This window comes from Delphinapterus leucas, chromosome 4 (assembly GCF_059928025.1).
Source record: "Delphinapterus leucas isolate spDelLeu-1000000601 "Yukka" chromosome 4, BTC_Dleu_Yukka2, whole genome shotgun sequence".
Classification (NCBI taxonomy): Eukaryota; Metazoa; Chordata; class Mammalia; order Artiodactyla; family Monodontidae; genus Delphinapterus; species Delphinapterus leucas.
Window position 1 is genome coordinate 127230436 of NC_143132.1, and position 19067 is coordinate 127249502.

Genomic DNA, 19067 nt, shown 5'->3' on the forward strand with positions numbered 1-19067 from the left:
ATAATACTAATTTTACACAAACTTTGAAAACATAGAATAGGAATAATCACTTCCCAGTATATTTTATCAGACCAGCATGATGCAGATACCCATAGTAAATGATGTTACAAGAAAAGAAAATTACTTGCTAATATCCCTCCTAAAAGTAAATGCAAAAACGTTTAACAAAATAAAGCCAGATGGAATCCAATAATATGTTAGAAGGATAATACTCATAACCAAATGTCATTTATTTTAGAAACACAGTGTTGATTTGCGATGTGATTTACCACACTATCAGTATTCAACATCCAATTTTAATAGAAATGCTCAACATACAGTACTAGAAATAAGATGACACTTCCTCAACCAGATAAAGTGCATCTTAAAAAAACTTGCTAACAGTATACTTAATAGTAAAATTTTGAATGTTTTCTCTGTAAAATCAAGAGTAAGACAAGGATGTTTATTCTAACCAATTCTATTACTGTACTGGAAGTCCAGTGTATTAAGTCAAGGAAAAGAAATAAAGGCATGCAAATTAGAAAGGAAGAAGAAAAATTGTTTTTATATGCACATAGCACTATTACATATATTAAAAATTCTAAGCAGTCTTCAAAAAGATACTCTAATCAATAAGGAAATTTAGCAAGGTCACAGAAAATCTATACAAAATCTATATAAAGTCTATACAAAATTCAATTGTTTCTATATACTGGTAGTAAACAATTGGAAAATATAAATTTTTTTAAATAAAAAGATTTTTATTCTGCTTTCAATAGCATTAAGATATATAAAATACAGTTACAAATTTAACAGCATGCACACTGAGTACTACAATAGTGTTGAGATACAGAAACCTAAATAAATGGAGGGACATACCATGTTCAAGGAATAGAAGATTTAGTATTGTTAAGATGTACCCTCTTCCCAAATTGATCTTTGGATTCAACATAATCCCAATGAAAAGGCCAGCAGATTTTTATGTAGAAATCAGAAATCCTAAAGTCTTTATGAAATTGCAGAGAATCTAGAGTAGCCAAAGCAATCTATAGGAAGGAAAACAATACTGGAAGACTTTCATTCTCTGATTTCATGACTTACCATGAAGCTAAAGTAATCAAGGGAGTATGTTACTTACATGGCAATAGACAGATCAGTGGAACAGAATTGAGTCCAAACATAGATCTATACTTGTCCAGTTAATAAATTTTCAATTAAGACATCAGAGCTATTCAATGGGTAAAGAAAAAGCTTTTCAACAATTGGTGCTGAAACAGCTGGCTATATATGTTGAAAAAACCTGTACACTAATGTTCAGAGCAACTTATTTGTGATAACCCCAAACTGGAAAAAATTCGAACATCCTTCAATGAGTGAGTGAGTAAAAAAACTGTAGTACATCCATATAAAGGCATACTACTCAGCAATAAAAAGAACTATTGATATAAACAACGGATGGAAAAAAGTTCATTTGAGTGAAAAAGTCAATCTTGGAAGGTTTTATATAGTTCCATTTATATAATATTTTTGAAATGACAAAATTATTGTAATATAAAACACGTCAGTGGTTGTTAGGGGTTAGGGTTGGGGATAGGGTGTGACTATAAAGGGATAACATGAAGGGGTTTCTTGATGATGATGTGACAGTTCTGTATTCCAGTTTTAGTGGTGGTTACATGAATCTCTACATATGATAAAAATTCCATAGTACTGTATACACACACAAAATTTAGATATAAAAACTAGTGAAATCCGAATAAATCTGTAGTAGTGATGTACCAGTGTCAATTTCCTGGTTTTGATGATGTACTGTGGCTGTAAGATGTTATCATTGAAAGGTACATGGGAACACACCATACTAATTCTGCAAATTCTTATGAATCTTAATGTTTTTTGCCACTGTACACATGCTATGAAAAAAGGACTTGTGTGTTTATGTATTCTTTTTGTTTGTTTGTTTGTTAATGCATTCTTTTTTGTTGTTGTTGTTAATGCATTCTTATATATCAGAGATTTTATATTTGTAAGGTAGAATCCCCAAAGCAGGAATGCTTGGTTAATGGGAATGTGTATTTTTGTTTTAATGAATATTACCAGTCTTCTTTTTCAAGAAGACTGGTCTAATTTACACCAGCAATATTTAAGTGCCTACTTCTCTGCTTTTCTAGTCCTGAATATTATTGCTTTATTTAATTTTGATGATAAAGTCTACTGATGATAAAGAATGCCATTCATTCAAATTTATTTTTCCCTGATTCCTAATTTAAGTATATTTTGATGTACGTTTGTCTTTTGCATTTTCTCTTTTGTAAATTGTCTGTTTATATCCTTTTCCTCATTTTCTTTTTTTGATTTTGAACAACTCTTTTTATATTAGGAATATTTTTCCCCAGTGTGGCATTTGCCTGTTGATTTTTTTGTGACATCTTTTATCACATACATTTTCTTTTACTTGAAAAATGTCTTTTTCCTTAAAGCTGTTCAGCTTTTTCCTGCCTTATTTAAGAGTTTTTCACTCCAAATTATCAATAATCTCCTAGATTTTTTCCCATTATTTTTGTTGTCTCATTACTCTGACACTTGCTTTTGTATACGGTATGATATTGGAAAGTATATGTGCTTTCTCTCCTAGCTGGATAGCTAGTTATGACAAAAGCATTATTTAAATATCTGAAATACCATGTTTGACGTAGATTTGGATTTGTTTTTGAACTCTGTTTTGTTCTTCTGGTCTGTGGGTCTCTTGTGGTGTCAATACTTAAATGTTTTACTTACAGGTAGTTTTATAAAAAGTGATAGGATCTGGTAAGACAAGTTCCTGGTAACTTTGTGCAGCTCACACATTCATCCTTCGAATATGAACACTAACATCATTTTGTCCTTTAAAAACAAGTATTTTAAACCATTGTGATTTGATTGGAATTATGTTAAATACAAAAGATAATTGGAAAGATGAACATACCTATACCATTGTACAAGTAAGAGATCAATGAGCAGTGAATTAAGATAAATTATAATTACGATCAATTCATATTTAAATTTTGATTTTCTGCTGATTTTATCCACACGTTAGTGATTGCTGTTGGAGTGATAGTTTCAGAGGAATTTGTAGTGACAAGCAATATTCTAGGGCCCTTTGAAACAAGAATAGCACATCAGTTTTTCATGTAATGAAATGGAAAAGAATTGTATTAGTTAAGATTTTTGTTTTTCAAGAACACAAATAGTAATTCTGTATTCTGAGGGAAAATATTATTACAGAATTTTTGTATTTTTAACCCCTCTCTCCAATCTTTATATTCAGAAGCGATTGTTGGAAGCCATGGAGACATGCAACCACTCCCTGAAAAAAGAAGAGAGGAAAAGAAACCAACATAGTGAGTGCCTAATGTGCTGGTATGATAGCGAGACAGAGTTCACGTACCCCTCTCCATGGCCAGAAAAGTTCCCTGCCATAGGACGATGCTGCGCAAGGTAATGTTGTTTGGTAATTTTTCAACAACAGAGAGCTCAAAAAAAAAAAAAAAAAAAGCAAGCTTTTGAATATCTACTTGGAGAATTAACAAATAATTTATGACAGTTGTAGTCAATTGATAATGAATTACATTCAACTTGCCAAGAATCATAACATCTCTCTCTTTCTCTCTCTCTCTCACACAGTTGTTTCTGTAGTTCTCTGCTTTGGTCCAATTCTGCTTCTCTGTTTTCGTCTTCTGTTAAAGTTGTCCCACCCCCGTATATATCTGTTCTGTCCCTCAAGAAGTTGTATGAATTTTTGTTTCCATTGCCAGTGTCTGCTCTCGGCATTATTTGACATGCTATGACTTTGCCTCTTATACTCCCCAACCACCCAACTGGAAAGAAGGAGAACAAGAAATAAAAGAGCTCCTCTGGGGGTTTCCCTGGTGGCGCAGTGACTGAGAGTCCACCTGCCGATGCAGGGGACACGGGTTCGTGCCCCGGTCTGGGAAGATCCCACATGCCGCGGAGCGGCTGGGCCCGTGAGCCATGGCCGCTGAGCCTGCGCGTCCGGAGCCTCTGCTCCGCAACGGGAGAGGCCACAACAGTGAGAGGCCCGCATACCGCAAAAAAAAAAAAAAAAAGAGCTCCTCTGTTTCTTGCCTCAAACCTATTTCTACTTTCTCTTCTTCATTAAGATGTCTTCCTTGTTTTTTCTCTTCTCTCATCTTCTCTGCAAATAATATCTAGATGGCAGTTGTGTTGCAGATAAACGTTTCTCAGTTATGATTTTTCCTTTTGTTAAAGCAAAGAGAAAGATGAAATAGACATTATAAAATGTTTATTTTCCATTCTGGGTTTTGGAACATGGACGATATAGAGATTTGTAGTACGTTTTGTATGTTCCTTTAGTATAAAAATCATGTATATATACATATATAATTTATATATTTTATATTATATTTTTTATATATTATATATATTTTTTAAATTAATGGGGAGGACGTCCACTCAGTATCTTACAGGCATGGTTGTGTCTGGATCAATACCAAGGAAGAATCTGCTGCTCTATATTTTCTTTCTCTTAAAGGACGAATTGTTAATTCTCCTGTTAAAAGCAAGGAGGACTCTGGCAAAATACTGAAGGGAATGCTGAAAACCTGTGATTGCTTGTAATGTATGAATTTTAAATTAAATGCCTCCATTTATTTTCTAGGTATAGAATAATATCATTAGATGCTTGGCGTGTAGACATAAGCAAAAACAAAATAACCAGGGTTGACCAAAAGGCATTATATTTCTGTGGATTTCCTACTTTGAAACACATCAAACACAAAGTCAGTGGCTGTTTATTTTCATAAAATTTTTTCACTTTACTGAATGTGAAGTGATTATGGAGAAAAAATTAAAATTAAATTCTATGACTTCTTTTAAAGTTTTTTTTGAAGAAAAGTGGGGTTCAAGTATTCCAGCAAAGCAGTCGTGGAGAAAACATGATGTTGGAAATATTAGTGAATGCAGAATCAGATGAACTTGTAAGTATTTTCTTCATTATATATTTCTTAGGTGCTTATTATGCATAAAACTGTTTTAGCTGCAACGTGTTTTCCAAAGTGGTATAACATGTAGTAACTCCAGAAGTTCACAGGAAATAAGGATAAAGTAAAGAAACATTTACACAAATTAAAGGACATATATAATTGTGACATAATGAGCAAAAAAAAATGCTGTAGGAATTTGAAGAGGAGATGAGCTGTGTGAGCTAAAGATTAAGTACAGATCTGTAAATGAAAATAGGCTTGAGCTGGGTGCTAAAAGAAAGATTATCACAAAGAGGAAAAAGGAGGGGAAAGGTATTCCAGTTGAAAAGAATAACATGAGCTGGGAGTTATAGTAAAAAATAAATGTGATACATTATCTTATTTCTTTTAACCTTTTTGTATGTCTGAATTTTTTTTTTTTTTTAGAGTAGATGTGATGTATTTGAGGAGAAGGAATAGATAAACCTGACTGAATCAGAGGACTTGTATTGGGAAATAGTAGACAATAAGGTTGAAAAAACAGATTGAGGCCAGATTATGGAGGACCTTGAATACCAGGCTAAGGAGTTTGGACTTATTTTTCATGACTGTTATCTTGAAATTGGTATTTTCATAAAGATTAATTTGGTGGCAATATAGTAGACTAAAGTGCATACAAAAAAATGGAAAAGCCTGCAAGTTGAGGTTGTAGTTATAGAAGCCTTAGACAATAAGGACATAAACTGTGGGAGTGGTAATAGATCTAGATGAACAGGACTAAATAAAATTCACAAGTTTCATCATTTGTTCAAAAATAGGGGATGAAAAGAAAAAGAAAATATTAAATATGAATCACTCTTAGATATCAGACTAATTAACTGAAAAACAATTACTGTTTATTGGAATAAAGAAGTTAAAATGGGAGAGGCACTGGCTTGAGGGGATTAATTATCAGTAATAGAATTTTAAGTTGGTGCTAGGACATTTAACTGGAGCCGCCCTTTCAGCCTTTCTCAACAGAGTTCCACAAGAGTTTTAAGCCCTCTTGCCCTAAGTCATCCATTCGTTTATAATAGATTAATTTACCTTTTGTGCATTTAGAATGGTACTAGTTATGTACCATCCTTGGAAGAATTGGGGAAATACATAGTCAAATTGTTTTTTGTGTTCTGTGGTTCAGATGAAAAACTTCAGTCAAGAAAGGCAACTTATGGGCTTCCCTGGTGGCGCAGTGGTTGAGAGTCCGCCTGCCGATGCAGGGGACGCGGGTTCGTGCCCCGGTCCGGGAAGATCCCACATGCCGCGGAGCGGCTGGGCCCGTGAGCCATGGCCGCTGAGCCTGCGCGTCCGGAGCCTGTGCTCCGCAACGGGAGAGGCCACAAAAGTGAGAGGCCCGCGTACCGAAAAAAATAAATGAAAAAATAAATAAATAATTTAATTAATTAAAAAAGAAAGGCAACTTATACACAGTTGAATACCTGGAGCTAGAGCTTGTAAGACAATAGGGATATGTAGGGCATTAGCAAGGAAGTGATGGCTGGGGCCTCGGGGCTCATTTCCTTGAAGAAAGGGGATTCTCAGGGTTCAAGGTCCCAGCATGAGGAAGTACCCATGGGTGGAAAGGGTGGAAAAGGAACCAGTAAAAGTTACATAGTGTTCAGAGAAGAAAGAGAATAATTTCCATGTTTAGTAGTGTCACAGAAGCATGGAGTAGATGGTACATACAGTTCAAGAAAAGTGAAAACTAAAATAAGGTCTGTGAGTTTGTCCTTTGGGCATCATTACTGGACTTTGAGGATTCCATTCCCATAGGTTGTTGGAGGCAGAAGTCCAATTCCTAAGTACTAATCAGGGACTCGTTAGGTGGGAAGTCGAGGTAGCAAGTCTTAAGCCCTTGGTTAAGAAGTTTATTATTGAAAAGAGGGTTAGAAACATAACTGTAGGTAAAGAAGAGGCAGCTCATTTAGCAAATCCGTACAAAAGAAGAGAGGTAGAGCTAAAGAAGAAAGGAGCTCTTAAAGGCACTGTAGAGGGAAAGGATGTGAAGTGGATTGCCTCTAGGGCTTACGGGAAAGGATTAATCTAGGAAAGAAGGGAAAAGGATAATTAAGGGAGCCTAGTTCTAATGTTGAAACTTGTTTTATTTATCAGAATAGTTATTCTTTTATATGTTCACTGTAAGAGATGTCTAAATATAGTAAATAAAATAAAAAGTTACCCCCAAAAGTCTAAAAATAGTCATCTCTATTTGTTAAAGAAGTATTTGCTAATAATGATTAAGCATAATGAAAAGAAAAAATGTGAATCAAAATTTATATTTCAACTTCAGTTTCTACCACAAAGTTGTTGTCTTACCAACAGTAATAATAATAATAATGTTTCCTTTTAAGAATTTTTACTTAAGGTATTATTTCATACAGAATATTTATACAGTTGTCCCTCAGTATCCATGGGGCATTGGTTCCAGGACTCCCCACTGATACCAAAATCTGTGGATGCTCAAGTCTCTTATATAAAATGGTGTAATATTTGCATATGACCTACACACATCCTGCCTTATACTTTAGATCATCTCTTTTACTTATAATACTTAATACAGTATAAATAATTGTAAATACAATGCAAATGCTATGTAAATAGTTGCCAGCATTTGTTGAAACTTTCTGGAGTTTTTTCTAAATATTCTCCATCAGTAGTTGGTTTAATCTGCAGATGTGGAACCCATGGATACAGAGGGCCAACTGTGCAGCGTTTTATAGTTTAAAAAAGCTTTTGTGTATATTATTTTATCCTTAAATAAATATTGTGAGGTAGATGTTATAACTTCTTCTCATAAAAGAAAACTGAGACTCAGTGGGATTAAAGGATTTGCCTAAGAGTCCATAGCTGAAGAAAGGCAGAACCCAATTTTGGACCCATAGTTTCTAACTTGAAATAAGTCTAGTGTTCTTATTTAATTATACCAGCCACAAACTGAAATGAATTACATATTTTAGATTCTGTTTTATGCTATCTGATTATTTGATATGAAATAATAGTAGCCCTTTTCTAGACATCTATGCTGTTCTTTTCACTTTTCTCAGTTTCCATGAGAAAAATAAGCTGATAATCATGAGAATAATAGAATCATAGAATTTTACAACTGGATGGAATTTTGTGAGGCAACTAATCCAGCTCATTAATTTTACAATTTAAAAAACTTAAATGGAGATTGGAAAAGGGACATTCACTCAGCTAGTTAGCAGCAGAACTAAGAACCTAGATTTCTTGCTGAACATTATTTCTACTAATGTTGGCTATTATTGTGAACAGTAATACTCACATTATAGGTCAGTGTTCTTCTGTTTGATTTTACTGAAACCTGTTTTCTCGCCAAGTAATTTCATTTAGGATTAAAATCAGTGGGCCATCCTTCACTAATAACTGCCAGTGCTGTTGAAAAAATGAGGAGGCAAGCTTCCTAGTGTTGAGATGTTTATACTGCAGAAAATTACTTTTAAGTTGGTCATAGTTCCCTTCTAATAAGAAGAGATTGGCAGAGGGGAAGGGGAAGTTGGTAAACTTACACAGATTCATAATAAATTAAAGAATAAAGAAAGGCAGATAAGTAAAAACAACTGAAAAAAACTTTTTTTTTAAGAAGGAGGACTTCTCTGGTGGTCCAGTGGTTAAGACTGCACGCTTCCACTGCAGGGGGCTAGGGTTCAATCCCTGGTCAGGGAACTAAGATCCTGCATGCTGCGTGGCGTGGCCAAAAAAATTTTTTTAACAAAAATAAATAAATAAACTTAAAGGAAAGGGAAAAAAACAAAAATCTAAAAGAACAGAAATCCTGGAAAATGTACTAGAAAGACAGAGAGTAGTTGGCAATAAAGGCACAACTTAGAGAAGAGAAATTTTAAAACTGAATTCAAGTGGATGGAATAATTAAGTGGGAATAAAGCTGAGAAGAGCAGTTACTAATAGGGAATAATTGGCCTGAGCCATCAAATAATATTTTATATCTGTTTTAATTATTAAGGCATGGTTTTTATAGATTTTAAATACACTGTTATAAACACAAGCCAGTTTTAATTATTTAATTTCGCCTCTGTAAAATTCTCTCTTGGACCTAAAACATGAATGAACTTTTCTGTTTTTACTTTAAGAGTGTAGAAAATATAGCTTCATCAGTGCTTGGGAAGTCTCTCTTTGTTAATTGGCCTCATCTTGAAGAAGCTAGAGTTGTTGGTGTATCAGATGGAGAAACTAAGTAAGATTTTATTTATAATTTTTAAAGTTTATATGTGCTTTGCTATTTGTTGGCTTTTATTCATACATTTTAACTGATATAATATTTGTAAAATATTTACACTCTATAGTGAAAATGAAAGTCCTCTAATCATACCACTCCAGGTTCAACCACTATTGACAGTTTATTGTACATACCTTGAGATGCATATTTTTTATTAGTATTTTATTTTATTTTTTAAATTAAATTTTATTGGAGTATAGTTGCTTTATAATGTTGAGATGCATATTTTAGATGCATATATTATTTTTTCTCTTTTGCCTTCTTTTCCTTTCAATAGCTTGGAAGTTCTATATCCTAATTCTTTTCTACCACTTATCATTATATAAATTAGCAAATATATTTCTTTCTGACAAGAATAAATAGCATATGTAACCTTACCTTTTCCATGCCTTTCCCAGGTTTCATTTAAATAATATATTAAAAAACACGTATCTTCTATTCTAAAAATAATTTCTTAACATTTTATTCAAGTTCACAATCATTTTATCAGTGATTATTTAGACAAGCTATTCTTTGTCATCTTTTACTTGGTCTGATATCTTGTTCTTTTGTTATTTTTCATGTCTAGAACTTTCTAAAGTAATTTTTTTTTCAGAGAAAATGTGAGGATGTTAATGTTTTCTGAATTATTACATATCCAAAAGGTTTTTTTTGTTGTTTTCATAGGTTTAGAGTTAGAGGCCTAATCCTTTTTCCTTAGGTCTCTGCAAACGTATCTCAGTTGTGTTTTGTTGCGTAATTTTGTTGATGAGAAGTCAGTACCAGTATGAACTGGTATTGAACATTCTTTTTTAATCATCAAAATTCAGTTCCCCTGCCTTTTTGATGAAGTCCAGTTATCAGTTTTTAGTTTTATGGATCATGCTTTTGGTCTAAGAACTCTTGACCTAGCCCTAGGTCCCAAAGAAGATTTTCTCCAAAAAGTTTTATAGTTTTACCTTCTCCTTTTACATTTAAATCCATGATCCACTTTGAATTAATTTTTATATAAGGTATGAGGTTTGGGTCAAGTTTCATATGTTTACCTATGAATATTGAATTAACTCAAGTACTATTTGTTGAAAAAACTCTCCTTCCTCCATTAGTTTGCTTTTACACCTATGTCAAAAATAAGTTGAGCATATTTGTATGGGCCTACTTGTGGGTTCTCTGTTTTGTTGCATTTGTCTCTATGTCTATTTTTTATGCCTACACCACATTGTCTTGTTACTGTAGCTATGTAGTAAGTCTTACTTAGGTAGAGCGATTCCTTACTTTTTTTTTTTTCAAAATTGTTTTAACTATTTTTGGTCCTCTGCCTTTCTATATATAGTTTAGAATAAATTTTTTTATATTTATAAAAATCTTTGAGAAATTTTGATAGGAATTGTACTAAACTTATAATTTGTGGAGATTTGACATCTTTACTATGTTGAGTCTTCTGATCCAAATGGATAAATGAAGATCCATTTATCTCTCCATTTATTTTAATCTTTGATTTCTTTTATCACTATTTTGTTTCCTCAGCATACTGAACCTATATATGTTTTGTTAGATTTATACCTACCTAAGTATTTAAAAATTTTTGGAGCAACTATAGATAGTATTATGTTTTCAATTTCAGTTTCCCCAGCTAGTATATAGAAATATAATTGATTTCTGTATGTTGATTTTATATCCTAGGATCTGGCTAAACTTACTTCCCTGCCTTTTTTCTTAAAGTCCAAGCCAGTTATTTTTTAGAATTCTGAATTTACCTAGTTGTTTCCTCTTAGTGTCATTTAAGTTGGTCCTCCATCCCACATATTTCCTGTAAACTGGGAGTTAGGTATAGTGGCTTGATTAGAATCAAGTTAAACTTTTTTAGCAAAACTACTTTATTGAGGTTTCCCTGGTGGCGCAGTGGTTGAGAGTCCGCCTGCCGATGCAGGGGACACGGGTTCATGCCTCGGTCCGGGAAGATCCCACGTGCCGCGGAGCGGCTGGGCCCGTGAACCACGGCCGCTGAGCCTGCGCGTCCGGAGCCTGTGCTCCTCAACGGGAGAGGCCACAACAGTGAGAGGCCCATGTACCGCCAAAAAAAAAAAAAAAAAAAAAAAACTACTTTATTGAATTTGAGAGTATTAATTCTTTAAAAATTTATATTTTTATTATGTATTTAGTTTAATTTCTTATAGAGAAAGAATTGTAATTTGTTTTAAATTTTGATTAAAATTTTTTACAAGTGTTTGTTCTGAAATTCATATTACAATTTTAAAAAAGGAGGCTTTTGGTTTTTTGCCATTATACCATGTAGAAATCTTTTCACTTTGAAGACTCACACTACTACAACTCTATATTAAACCACAAATTTGCGGGTACTATAATTTTAATTTTTAAGGTTTTACTTGGAAGAACCTGCAGGAACACAGAAACTTTATTTGGGAAGAACTGCACCACCCTCTAAAGTGGTCCATCTTGGAGACAAAGAACAATCTAACTGGACAAAAGAAGTACAAGGAATTTCAGAATAGTGAGTGTCATAAATAGTATTTAATGTCATTGAACTAGAATGTGGTGGTCTAATGTACTTATTTTTTAACTTATTTTCCACTTAGTGTGATTACTCTGAATACTGACTGCATCTTCATTTTATGGTCTAAAAAAGTAATGAGTTCTAATTTAAAATAAAATCTGGTTAGCAGCAGTTAGAGCCTTGCCCAGTTTGTCACTAAAATACTTCATGATGTACAAAAAAAAAAGAAAAGACTTAATCACTTACACTAGAAATACACAGTTCATAAGTTGCCTGAATTTGAGAGTTAATTTCACTAACCATAAGGCCATTGAATTTCTTGGCCACATGTAACTAATAAAAATAGGAGGGCATACTCTCCTTTGTTCTTCACCCTTCCCTCCTCCCTACTCCCCTCCTCCCTACGCCCAAGCCCCTTATGCTCTGAATTCAGAAATGCAAGGTCTATACCAACTAAGTAAAGAAGAAGCTAACCCTCCTTGGAATGCTAATTTTCAGGGTGCTTTGTGTCCCATGATCCCACCCTAACAGTACCTCTCCTTTTTCATCCAAACACTAGAATTCCCTAAACCAAAACAGAATAATAGAAGCTGGCAGTGGCACGTGAAATGGTGTTATAAATGTATATCCGTCAGCCCTCCTGTTCATACTGTAGTAGCATCCATTGATAAATGGGAACTCAAGGAGACACCTCTTCTACAATTATAGGAGCTAATACCAGGCCATAATATCCTTATTCAAAGATGATTAAACAGGAAATATGTTAAAAGGCCATGAAAAGCTATCCAACATAAAAGGAGATGAACACAGCTGTCAGGGGGAGAAGAGCATTTTTGGCCTCCCAATAGTGTAAGTTAGATACCCCTGTCATAGCTCACATCATTCTGAATTTTCTTTTATAGCACATAAATAGAATCATAATAATAAATTTATGAATGTGGTTACTTTAAGACTCTTTTCATAGATAGTAGGCTCCATAAGGGTAGGGAACATATCTGGTTTTTTCACCATAATTTTAATTTTGCTATATAAAATATATGTATATATAATAATGTTATTTAACTATATACTATGTAACTATATATAGCGTATATTATATAATACATATATTTTTTATAAACACATATGAAAATAAAATTATGATTTCTATAATGAGCTCAGTAGATGGTCTGAATAGTAATATGGGCATACTGAAAACTGAATCAGTGGGCTAAAAGATCAAGCTGAGGAATTCCTTCAGCACATAGTACACAAAGAGATGAAAATAATGTAGTCAGAATTTCTGAAATGTAGCTGAGAGGAATTCTAGAAAGAGGAAATGGAAAGGAGACAAGAAAATATCCCTCACGTGAAGAATGATTGCATCTTCATATCAGGAATCAGCACACTTTTTCTGTAAAGGCCAAATAGTAAATACTTTAGGCTTTGTAGACTTTACAGTTTTTGTCACAACTTCTCAACTCTGTTGTTATATCACAAAAGCAGCCATAGATATTAAATAAATGATTGACTGTGTTCCAGTAAATTTTATTTATAAGAATAGGAGGCAGTCTGGATTTAGCCCGTTACCATAGTTTGCCAACCTCTACTTGAGACTGAAAAGGCCTACTGAATGCCCCTCCCTGTCAATCTCTATTTTCTGTCTTTCTGGATTTACCTATTCTGGATATTTCATATAAATAGAGTCACATAATATGTGACCTTTTGTGTCTGGCTTCTTTCACTTAGCATGTTTAGGGGGTTCATACACATTGTAGTATATGTCAATACTTGTTTCTTTTTATGGCCAAATATTTCATTGTATGGATATACCACCTTTTGTTTATGCATTCATCTGTTGGACATATGGCTTCTTTCCACCTTTTTGCTATTGTGAATAGTGCTGTTATGAGCATAGGCCTATAAATATTTGTTTGATTACTTGTTTCCAGTTCTTTGGTTACATACTTAGGAGTGGAATTGCCAGGCTGTTTGGCAGTTCTCTGTTTCACTTTTTGAGGAACTGTGAAACTGTTTTCCGCAGTGGCTGCACTGTTTTACATCCCCATCAGCAGTATACAAGTGTTCCAGTCTCTCCACATCCTTTCCAGCCCTTTTTTTTTTTTTTTTCTTTTTTTTGGCTGCGTTGGGTCTTCGTTGCTATACGTGGGCTTTCTCTAGTTGTGGCGAGTGGAGGCCACTCTTCGTTGCAATGCACGGGCTTCTCATTGTGGTGGCTTCTCTTGGTGCAGAGCATGGGCTCTAGGCGCACAGGCTTCAGTAGTTGTGGCACACGGGCTCAATAGTTGTGGCTCACGGGCTCTAGAGCACAGGCTCAGTAGTTGTGGCACAGGGGCTTAGTTGCTCCACAGCATGTGGGATCTTCCCAGACCAGGGCTTGAACCCGTGTCCCCAGCACTGGCAGGCTGATTCTTAACCACTGCGCCACCAGGGAGGTCCCACAGCACTTCTTGTTTTCAGTTTTTTGTTATAGCCAGCCTAGTGGGTATGAAACACAGGAGTTTCTTATAACTCTGTGAGTTCTTATTTAATCTTACAGACTTTGGGAAAGTTAGCCACAGGATAATGCAAAAAGTCTTAAGTTAGGTACTCAGAACTGCTAGCATATTTATTTAAAGTTTATTTAAGCATTTGATTATGAGTTGGTAGTTTGAATGATGGTTATCATCTTAGAATATATGCACACTCATACACATCTATATTTATTTTTTATTTTTTCTTTGAGCTACCTGAGAAGAAAAGGAATAATAATAAATGAAACATCTGCAGTTGTATATGGTCAGTTACTCACAGGTCGTAAATATCAAGTAAATCAAAATGGTGAAGTCCGTCTAGAGAAACAGTGGTCAAAACAAGTTCTTCCATTTGTTTATCAAACTATTGTCCAAGTAAGTCTCCTTCAGGTCTCAATTCTATCTTAACGTACACTGTTGCACACTGTATAAAGAAAACACTGTATCATATTAATATGCAGCAATATATAGTAGATATTATTATTTAATGTAATTTGCAAAATACTGTAGTGTTTAAAAGGAGTATAACATGCTCAGACACTCATTCTGTGCATGGTTAGGAAACTTCTTTTGTATTTATTTATTATTCTCACAAAAAGTTTGCTTTAAATAAATTAGTAAATACAAAAAGCATTTGCTTTTGTGTTCGTGATCTTAGATGTTGTAAGGGGGCAAATTTTTTTAAATGCATGTAGTGATCATGTAATTTGGGGGAAGCAGTATAGCATAGTGATTAAGAGTACTGACTGAGTTGACTTCTTAGCCATATGACCTTGGGCAAGATCACCTTTCTGTGCTTTAGTTTCCTCATCTATAAAGTGGGGCTAGTAATGGTCTCTGCCACAGAGGGTTGTCTTCAGGATATGAAGAAAATGAAATGAACTAATGAACTTCATTAGTGAAGTTCACTAATGAAATGAACTAATGAAATGAACTTCAGGAAATGAACTAATAAATGTGTAAAGTACCTAGAAGAGTGTCTGGCATATAAGGAGATAATAAATTTTAGATTCTGGTATTGTTATGTAGAAAATCTTTACATTTGACATTTGTAGACAGCATAGTCATAATCCCATAGGAAAAAATCTTGATATGCAGTCTATAGAAATTTTGACTGTAACGAATCACTTTTATATTTCATTCTACATAGGACATCCGAGCTTTTGACTCCCGTTTCTCCAATATTAAAACATTGGATGACTTGTTTCCTCCTAGAAGTATGGTCTTTATGCTGGGAACACCCTATTATGGATGCACTGGAGAAGTTAGTACCTGTTATTATTACTATTAAATTTCTTTATGGTTTCAAGTTAATACAGTTATTTAACTTCTCTTCATTTAGGCATAAAATAAAATGTAATACTGAAGGGGAAAAAAGAAAGAGTTCATTCATCTAATTTCTAAACGCAATATTTGGCTATATATCTTTAGTGTTGAGCACACTGAGATCAGGAGGTGGTGGAAGAAGAATTCAGGTTCTAATCTCTTTTTTCATAGGTTTATTTATTGTAGTATGGATGAAGCAATTCTGAAATTATTTTCAATGTATTATTGGGCTGATGAATTGATAAATGTGTTGATGTTTTGGGGAACTCCAGCTCTCACATGGGAAAAGGTACTTGTAAGTGTAGAACAGGAGAATGCAAGAAAGGACCTGTGGGGACAGATTAGAATTGGAGGTATTAATGTGAACTCATGATTGCTAAAATACTTTACACGTGTGTATGTGTATGTATATAGGCACATGTATATGGGTATATTTATGTATGTTTGTAGATATATGAATGCATATGTGCCTATACGTACATATATTTTCTAGCCCTATTTGCTCATAAGGATTGGAAGCAAAGATACCCTGGTAGCATGTAACACTCTGATCTTGATCTCTAACACCATATCCCACAAAAAGGAACTGGCCTTCTCAGAGAAGGCTGATTACAGGGCTGAGGCAGAATAAGTACACGATGAGCCTAGAACTACTAGTTATGCGGGAAAGCAAGGAGGTACTCACAAGAATGATGTGAGCATATGACAAACACAGGTAGCAGGTTGAAGAGGCTCCTACCGGCCAAATCTGGGACTGTTTAAGTACCAAAGTAATCGAGTACATATTGAATTATAAACCATCAGGGGCGGGGAATAGGAATGCGTGATTCCATAGTGATAATAAATAGGTAAATAAATGAAGAAAGGAAAGACTTTTGCCTATATTATCATGTCAGGGATAATTGTGGAGGGAATGAGGGAGTTGGAAAACCATCATTTAACAAGCATAATGATTCAGATTGAATCAGGCAACAATCATCATTGGAAGCTAAATCTAAGGGGAATTTTTGATCAGGAGCAAGATATTTTCATGGTCTTAGAAAGTGTCTCCCCACAGATTGTTTATTTAGTTGCAAGGAAAACAAAAAACTATAATTGTACAGTAAAGAAATTTAGCAACATCTTGATTGTATGATCAAAATTAATATAATAGTGAGGAACAGATGAACATCATGTACCTCCAGATGGGGTACTCTACAAAGGACACATCCTCTGTGCACTATTCTGGCTGAGGATATATAACATTAACCTAACCACGAGAAACACTAGACAAATCCCAAATGTAGAAATGTTTTTAAAAAGTCAGGGTAGGGGGCTTCCCTGGTGGCGCAGTGGTTGAGAGCCCGCTTGCCAATGCAGGGGACACGGGTTTGTGCCCCGGTCCGGGAGGATCCCACGTGCCGCGGAGCGGCTGGGCCCGTGAGCCATGGCTGCTGAGCCTGCGCATCCGGAGCCTGTGCTCCGCAACGGGAGAGGCCACAACAGTAAGAGGCCCGCGTATCGCAAAAAAAAAAAAAAAAAAAGTCAGGGTAGAGAGGGAGGAATGAACTATATTCTTCAAAATGTCAGTGTGTGAAAGACAAAGGCTCTGGATATATTAAAAGAGGCTAAAGAGATATGACAACTAAATACAATATCTGATCCTAGCCTGATCCTGTAGTAGAGGGAGTAAAGAGTTTTCTATAAATACAGGTCACTTTTAGGTCAACTGACAAAACTGGTGTATGGACAGTGGATTAGATAAAAGTATTGTGTCGTAAATTTATGTATTTAATAACTGTACTGTGGTAATATAACAAAATATCCTTCTTCTTAGGAAATATTCACCAAAGTATTTAGGGATAATGGACATGATATATATAATATGCCCTCAGAAAGTTTCAAAAAATAATTATGTGTATGTAAATACACACATAGAGCACAAATGTTAAATGGAGTTAAATGTCGATAATAGGTGAATCTGGGTAAATGTTCTTTGACTTGTTTTATTTTTGCAACTTTTTGGTAGTTTGAAATTATTTGCAAATTAAAGTTAATTTTTTTTAAAAGGCTGGTTAACAACTGGTTAAAGCAAGGTACAATGACTCAAATTTATAAGCACATCCACTTACAAATTCGAAGAAAATTTCCACTATCTACTTTTATTGTCTTACTGTATTTCAGAAATACTAAACACTACTCAAATAAGTAGAAAAGTAAATAAAATGTAGTGAAAGAGACTAAAACATACTGTGATTTTTTTTTTTTTTTTTTCCCTCCAAGGTTCAGGATTCAGGGGATGTGATTACAGAAGGCAGGATTCGTGTGGTTTTCAGTATTCCATGTGAACCCAATCTTGATGCTTTAATACAAAACCAGCATGTGAGTACTATAGTCCATGTGGTTTAATTTAGAATTGATTACCTTTAAAAATGTTAGAAAGATATTTTTGGTACCTCCTTTGAATTATTGCAAATATTTTATTTAACACTGATTAAATTCTTTCACAGTTGCATCTAGTATTAGTTAAAAATAAGTGGAATCTGTGCTCAAAACTTCATGCAAATCTTTGGGGGAAAAAACTGCTGAGATCCCACTATTAATCTATAATGGTTGTTGTTAATGGTTGTTGGTAGTGTGGCTTGTGGGATCTTAGTTCCATGACCAAGGATTGAACCCAGTCCCTCAGGAGTGAGAGCCCGGAGTCCTAACCAGTGGACTGCCAGGGAATTCCCAGTGGCACATTGATTAGCATACCCTCTGGGAATAGACTTGGGTTTTTTTAAACCTTTCATAATTAATCAAGGTCTGCATTTTTAGTTACAAGTAACAAATGACCTTCTTGCAAAGGTTATATGTCTCTACTCAGCTAAAGATGAACAGTCCCTAGAGAAAATTGGGAAACTGCACTTAAGTTCATGGCACCCTTTTATTTTTCTCTGTTAAAGTAAGGGGATAATCCCGATATCTATCATTTGTTTTTATTGATTGATTAGATAATTAACTTGACTGAAATTAATTCACATTCAGCCAGACGTTGCTACTTATATTTTATTTTTGCTAGTAGTAAAAATCTAAAACTTCGTTTCCTGTGAAATGAGTTTAAGGCATTAGGCATCAGCATACCCGTGAGGAACCTTTATGGAAAGCAGAGAAGTCCCTAAAATCTTGCCATCAGGTCTCTTTTGGAGAAATAATTCAGAAGGCATAGTCAGGAAATCCGGAGAGTGTCCCTTTAGATGAAGAAGCTGGAACTCTGTTTGGGAGTCAGTGGAGGCAGAAGAACTTGTTGCTTCATCCCTGGCTTTTTTTAGATCTGACAGAGCCTACCCAATTCTAAAGGTACAGTGTTGCTAGGCATGCCTTCTCCAGTATACTTTCTTTCTCTTTACGTATTTTCTTTATCTTTTACTCAAGCCTTCTTTCTCTACTTTTTATTTTATAATTTCTAGGGTATTTGTGGTGATTTAATTAACTTTAACTATACCATAATCCAATAT

At 34.5% G+C, this 19067-nt stretch overlaps 1 protein-coding gene across 7 annotated transcripts in view; it reads left to right on the forward strand.

Annotated features, from left to right (window-relative positions):
• Positions 1–19067, forward strand: part of XRN1 (5'-3' exoribonuclease 1) — a 101151-nt gene that overhangs the window by 30059 nt on the left and 52025 nt on the right. For 4 of the 7 annotated variants that reach the window (XM_089911046.1, XM_089911047.1, XM_089911049.1 and 1 more), the window contains exons 16-24: positions 3287–3456; positions 4658–4778; positions 4878–4976; positions 6142–6345; positions 9110–9213; positions 11615–11746; positions 14475–14637; positions 15413–15526; positions 17851–17949. In XM_089911046.1, coding sequence (XP_089767172.1) covers positions 3287–3456; positions 4658–4778; positions 4878–4976; positions 6142–6345; positions 9110–9213; positions 11615–11746; positions 14475–14637; positions 15413–15526; positions 17851–17949 — 1206 coding nt within the window. The remainder of the gene's footprint in view (positions 1–3286; positions 3457–4657; positions 4779–4877; positions 4977–6141; positions 6346–9109; positions 9214–11614; positions 11747–14474; positions 14638–15412; positions 15527–17850; positions 17950–19067) is intronic. The other 3 variants (XM_022582667.3, XM_022582670.3, XM_089911050.1) reach the window with 2 other exon arrangements.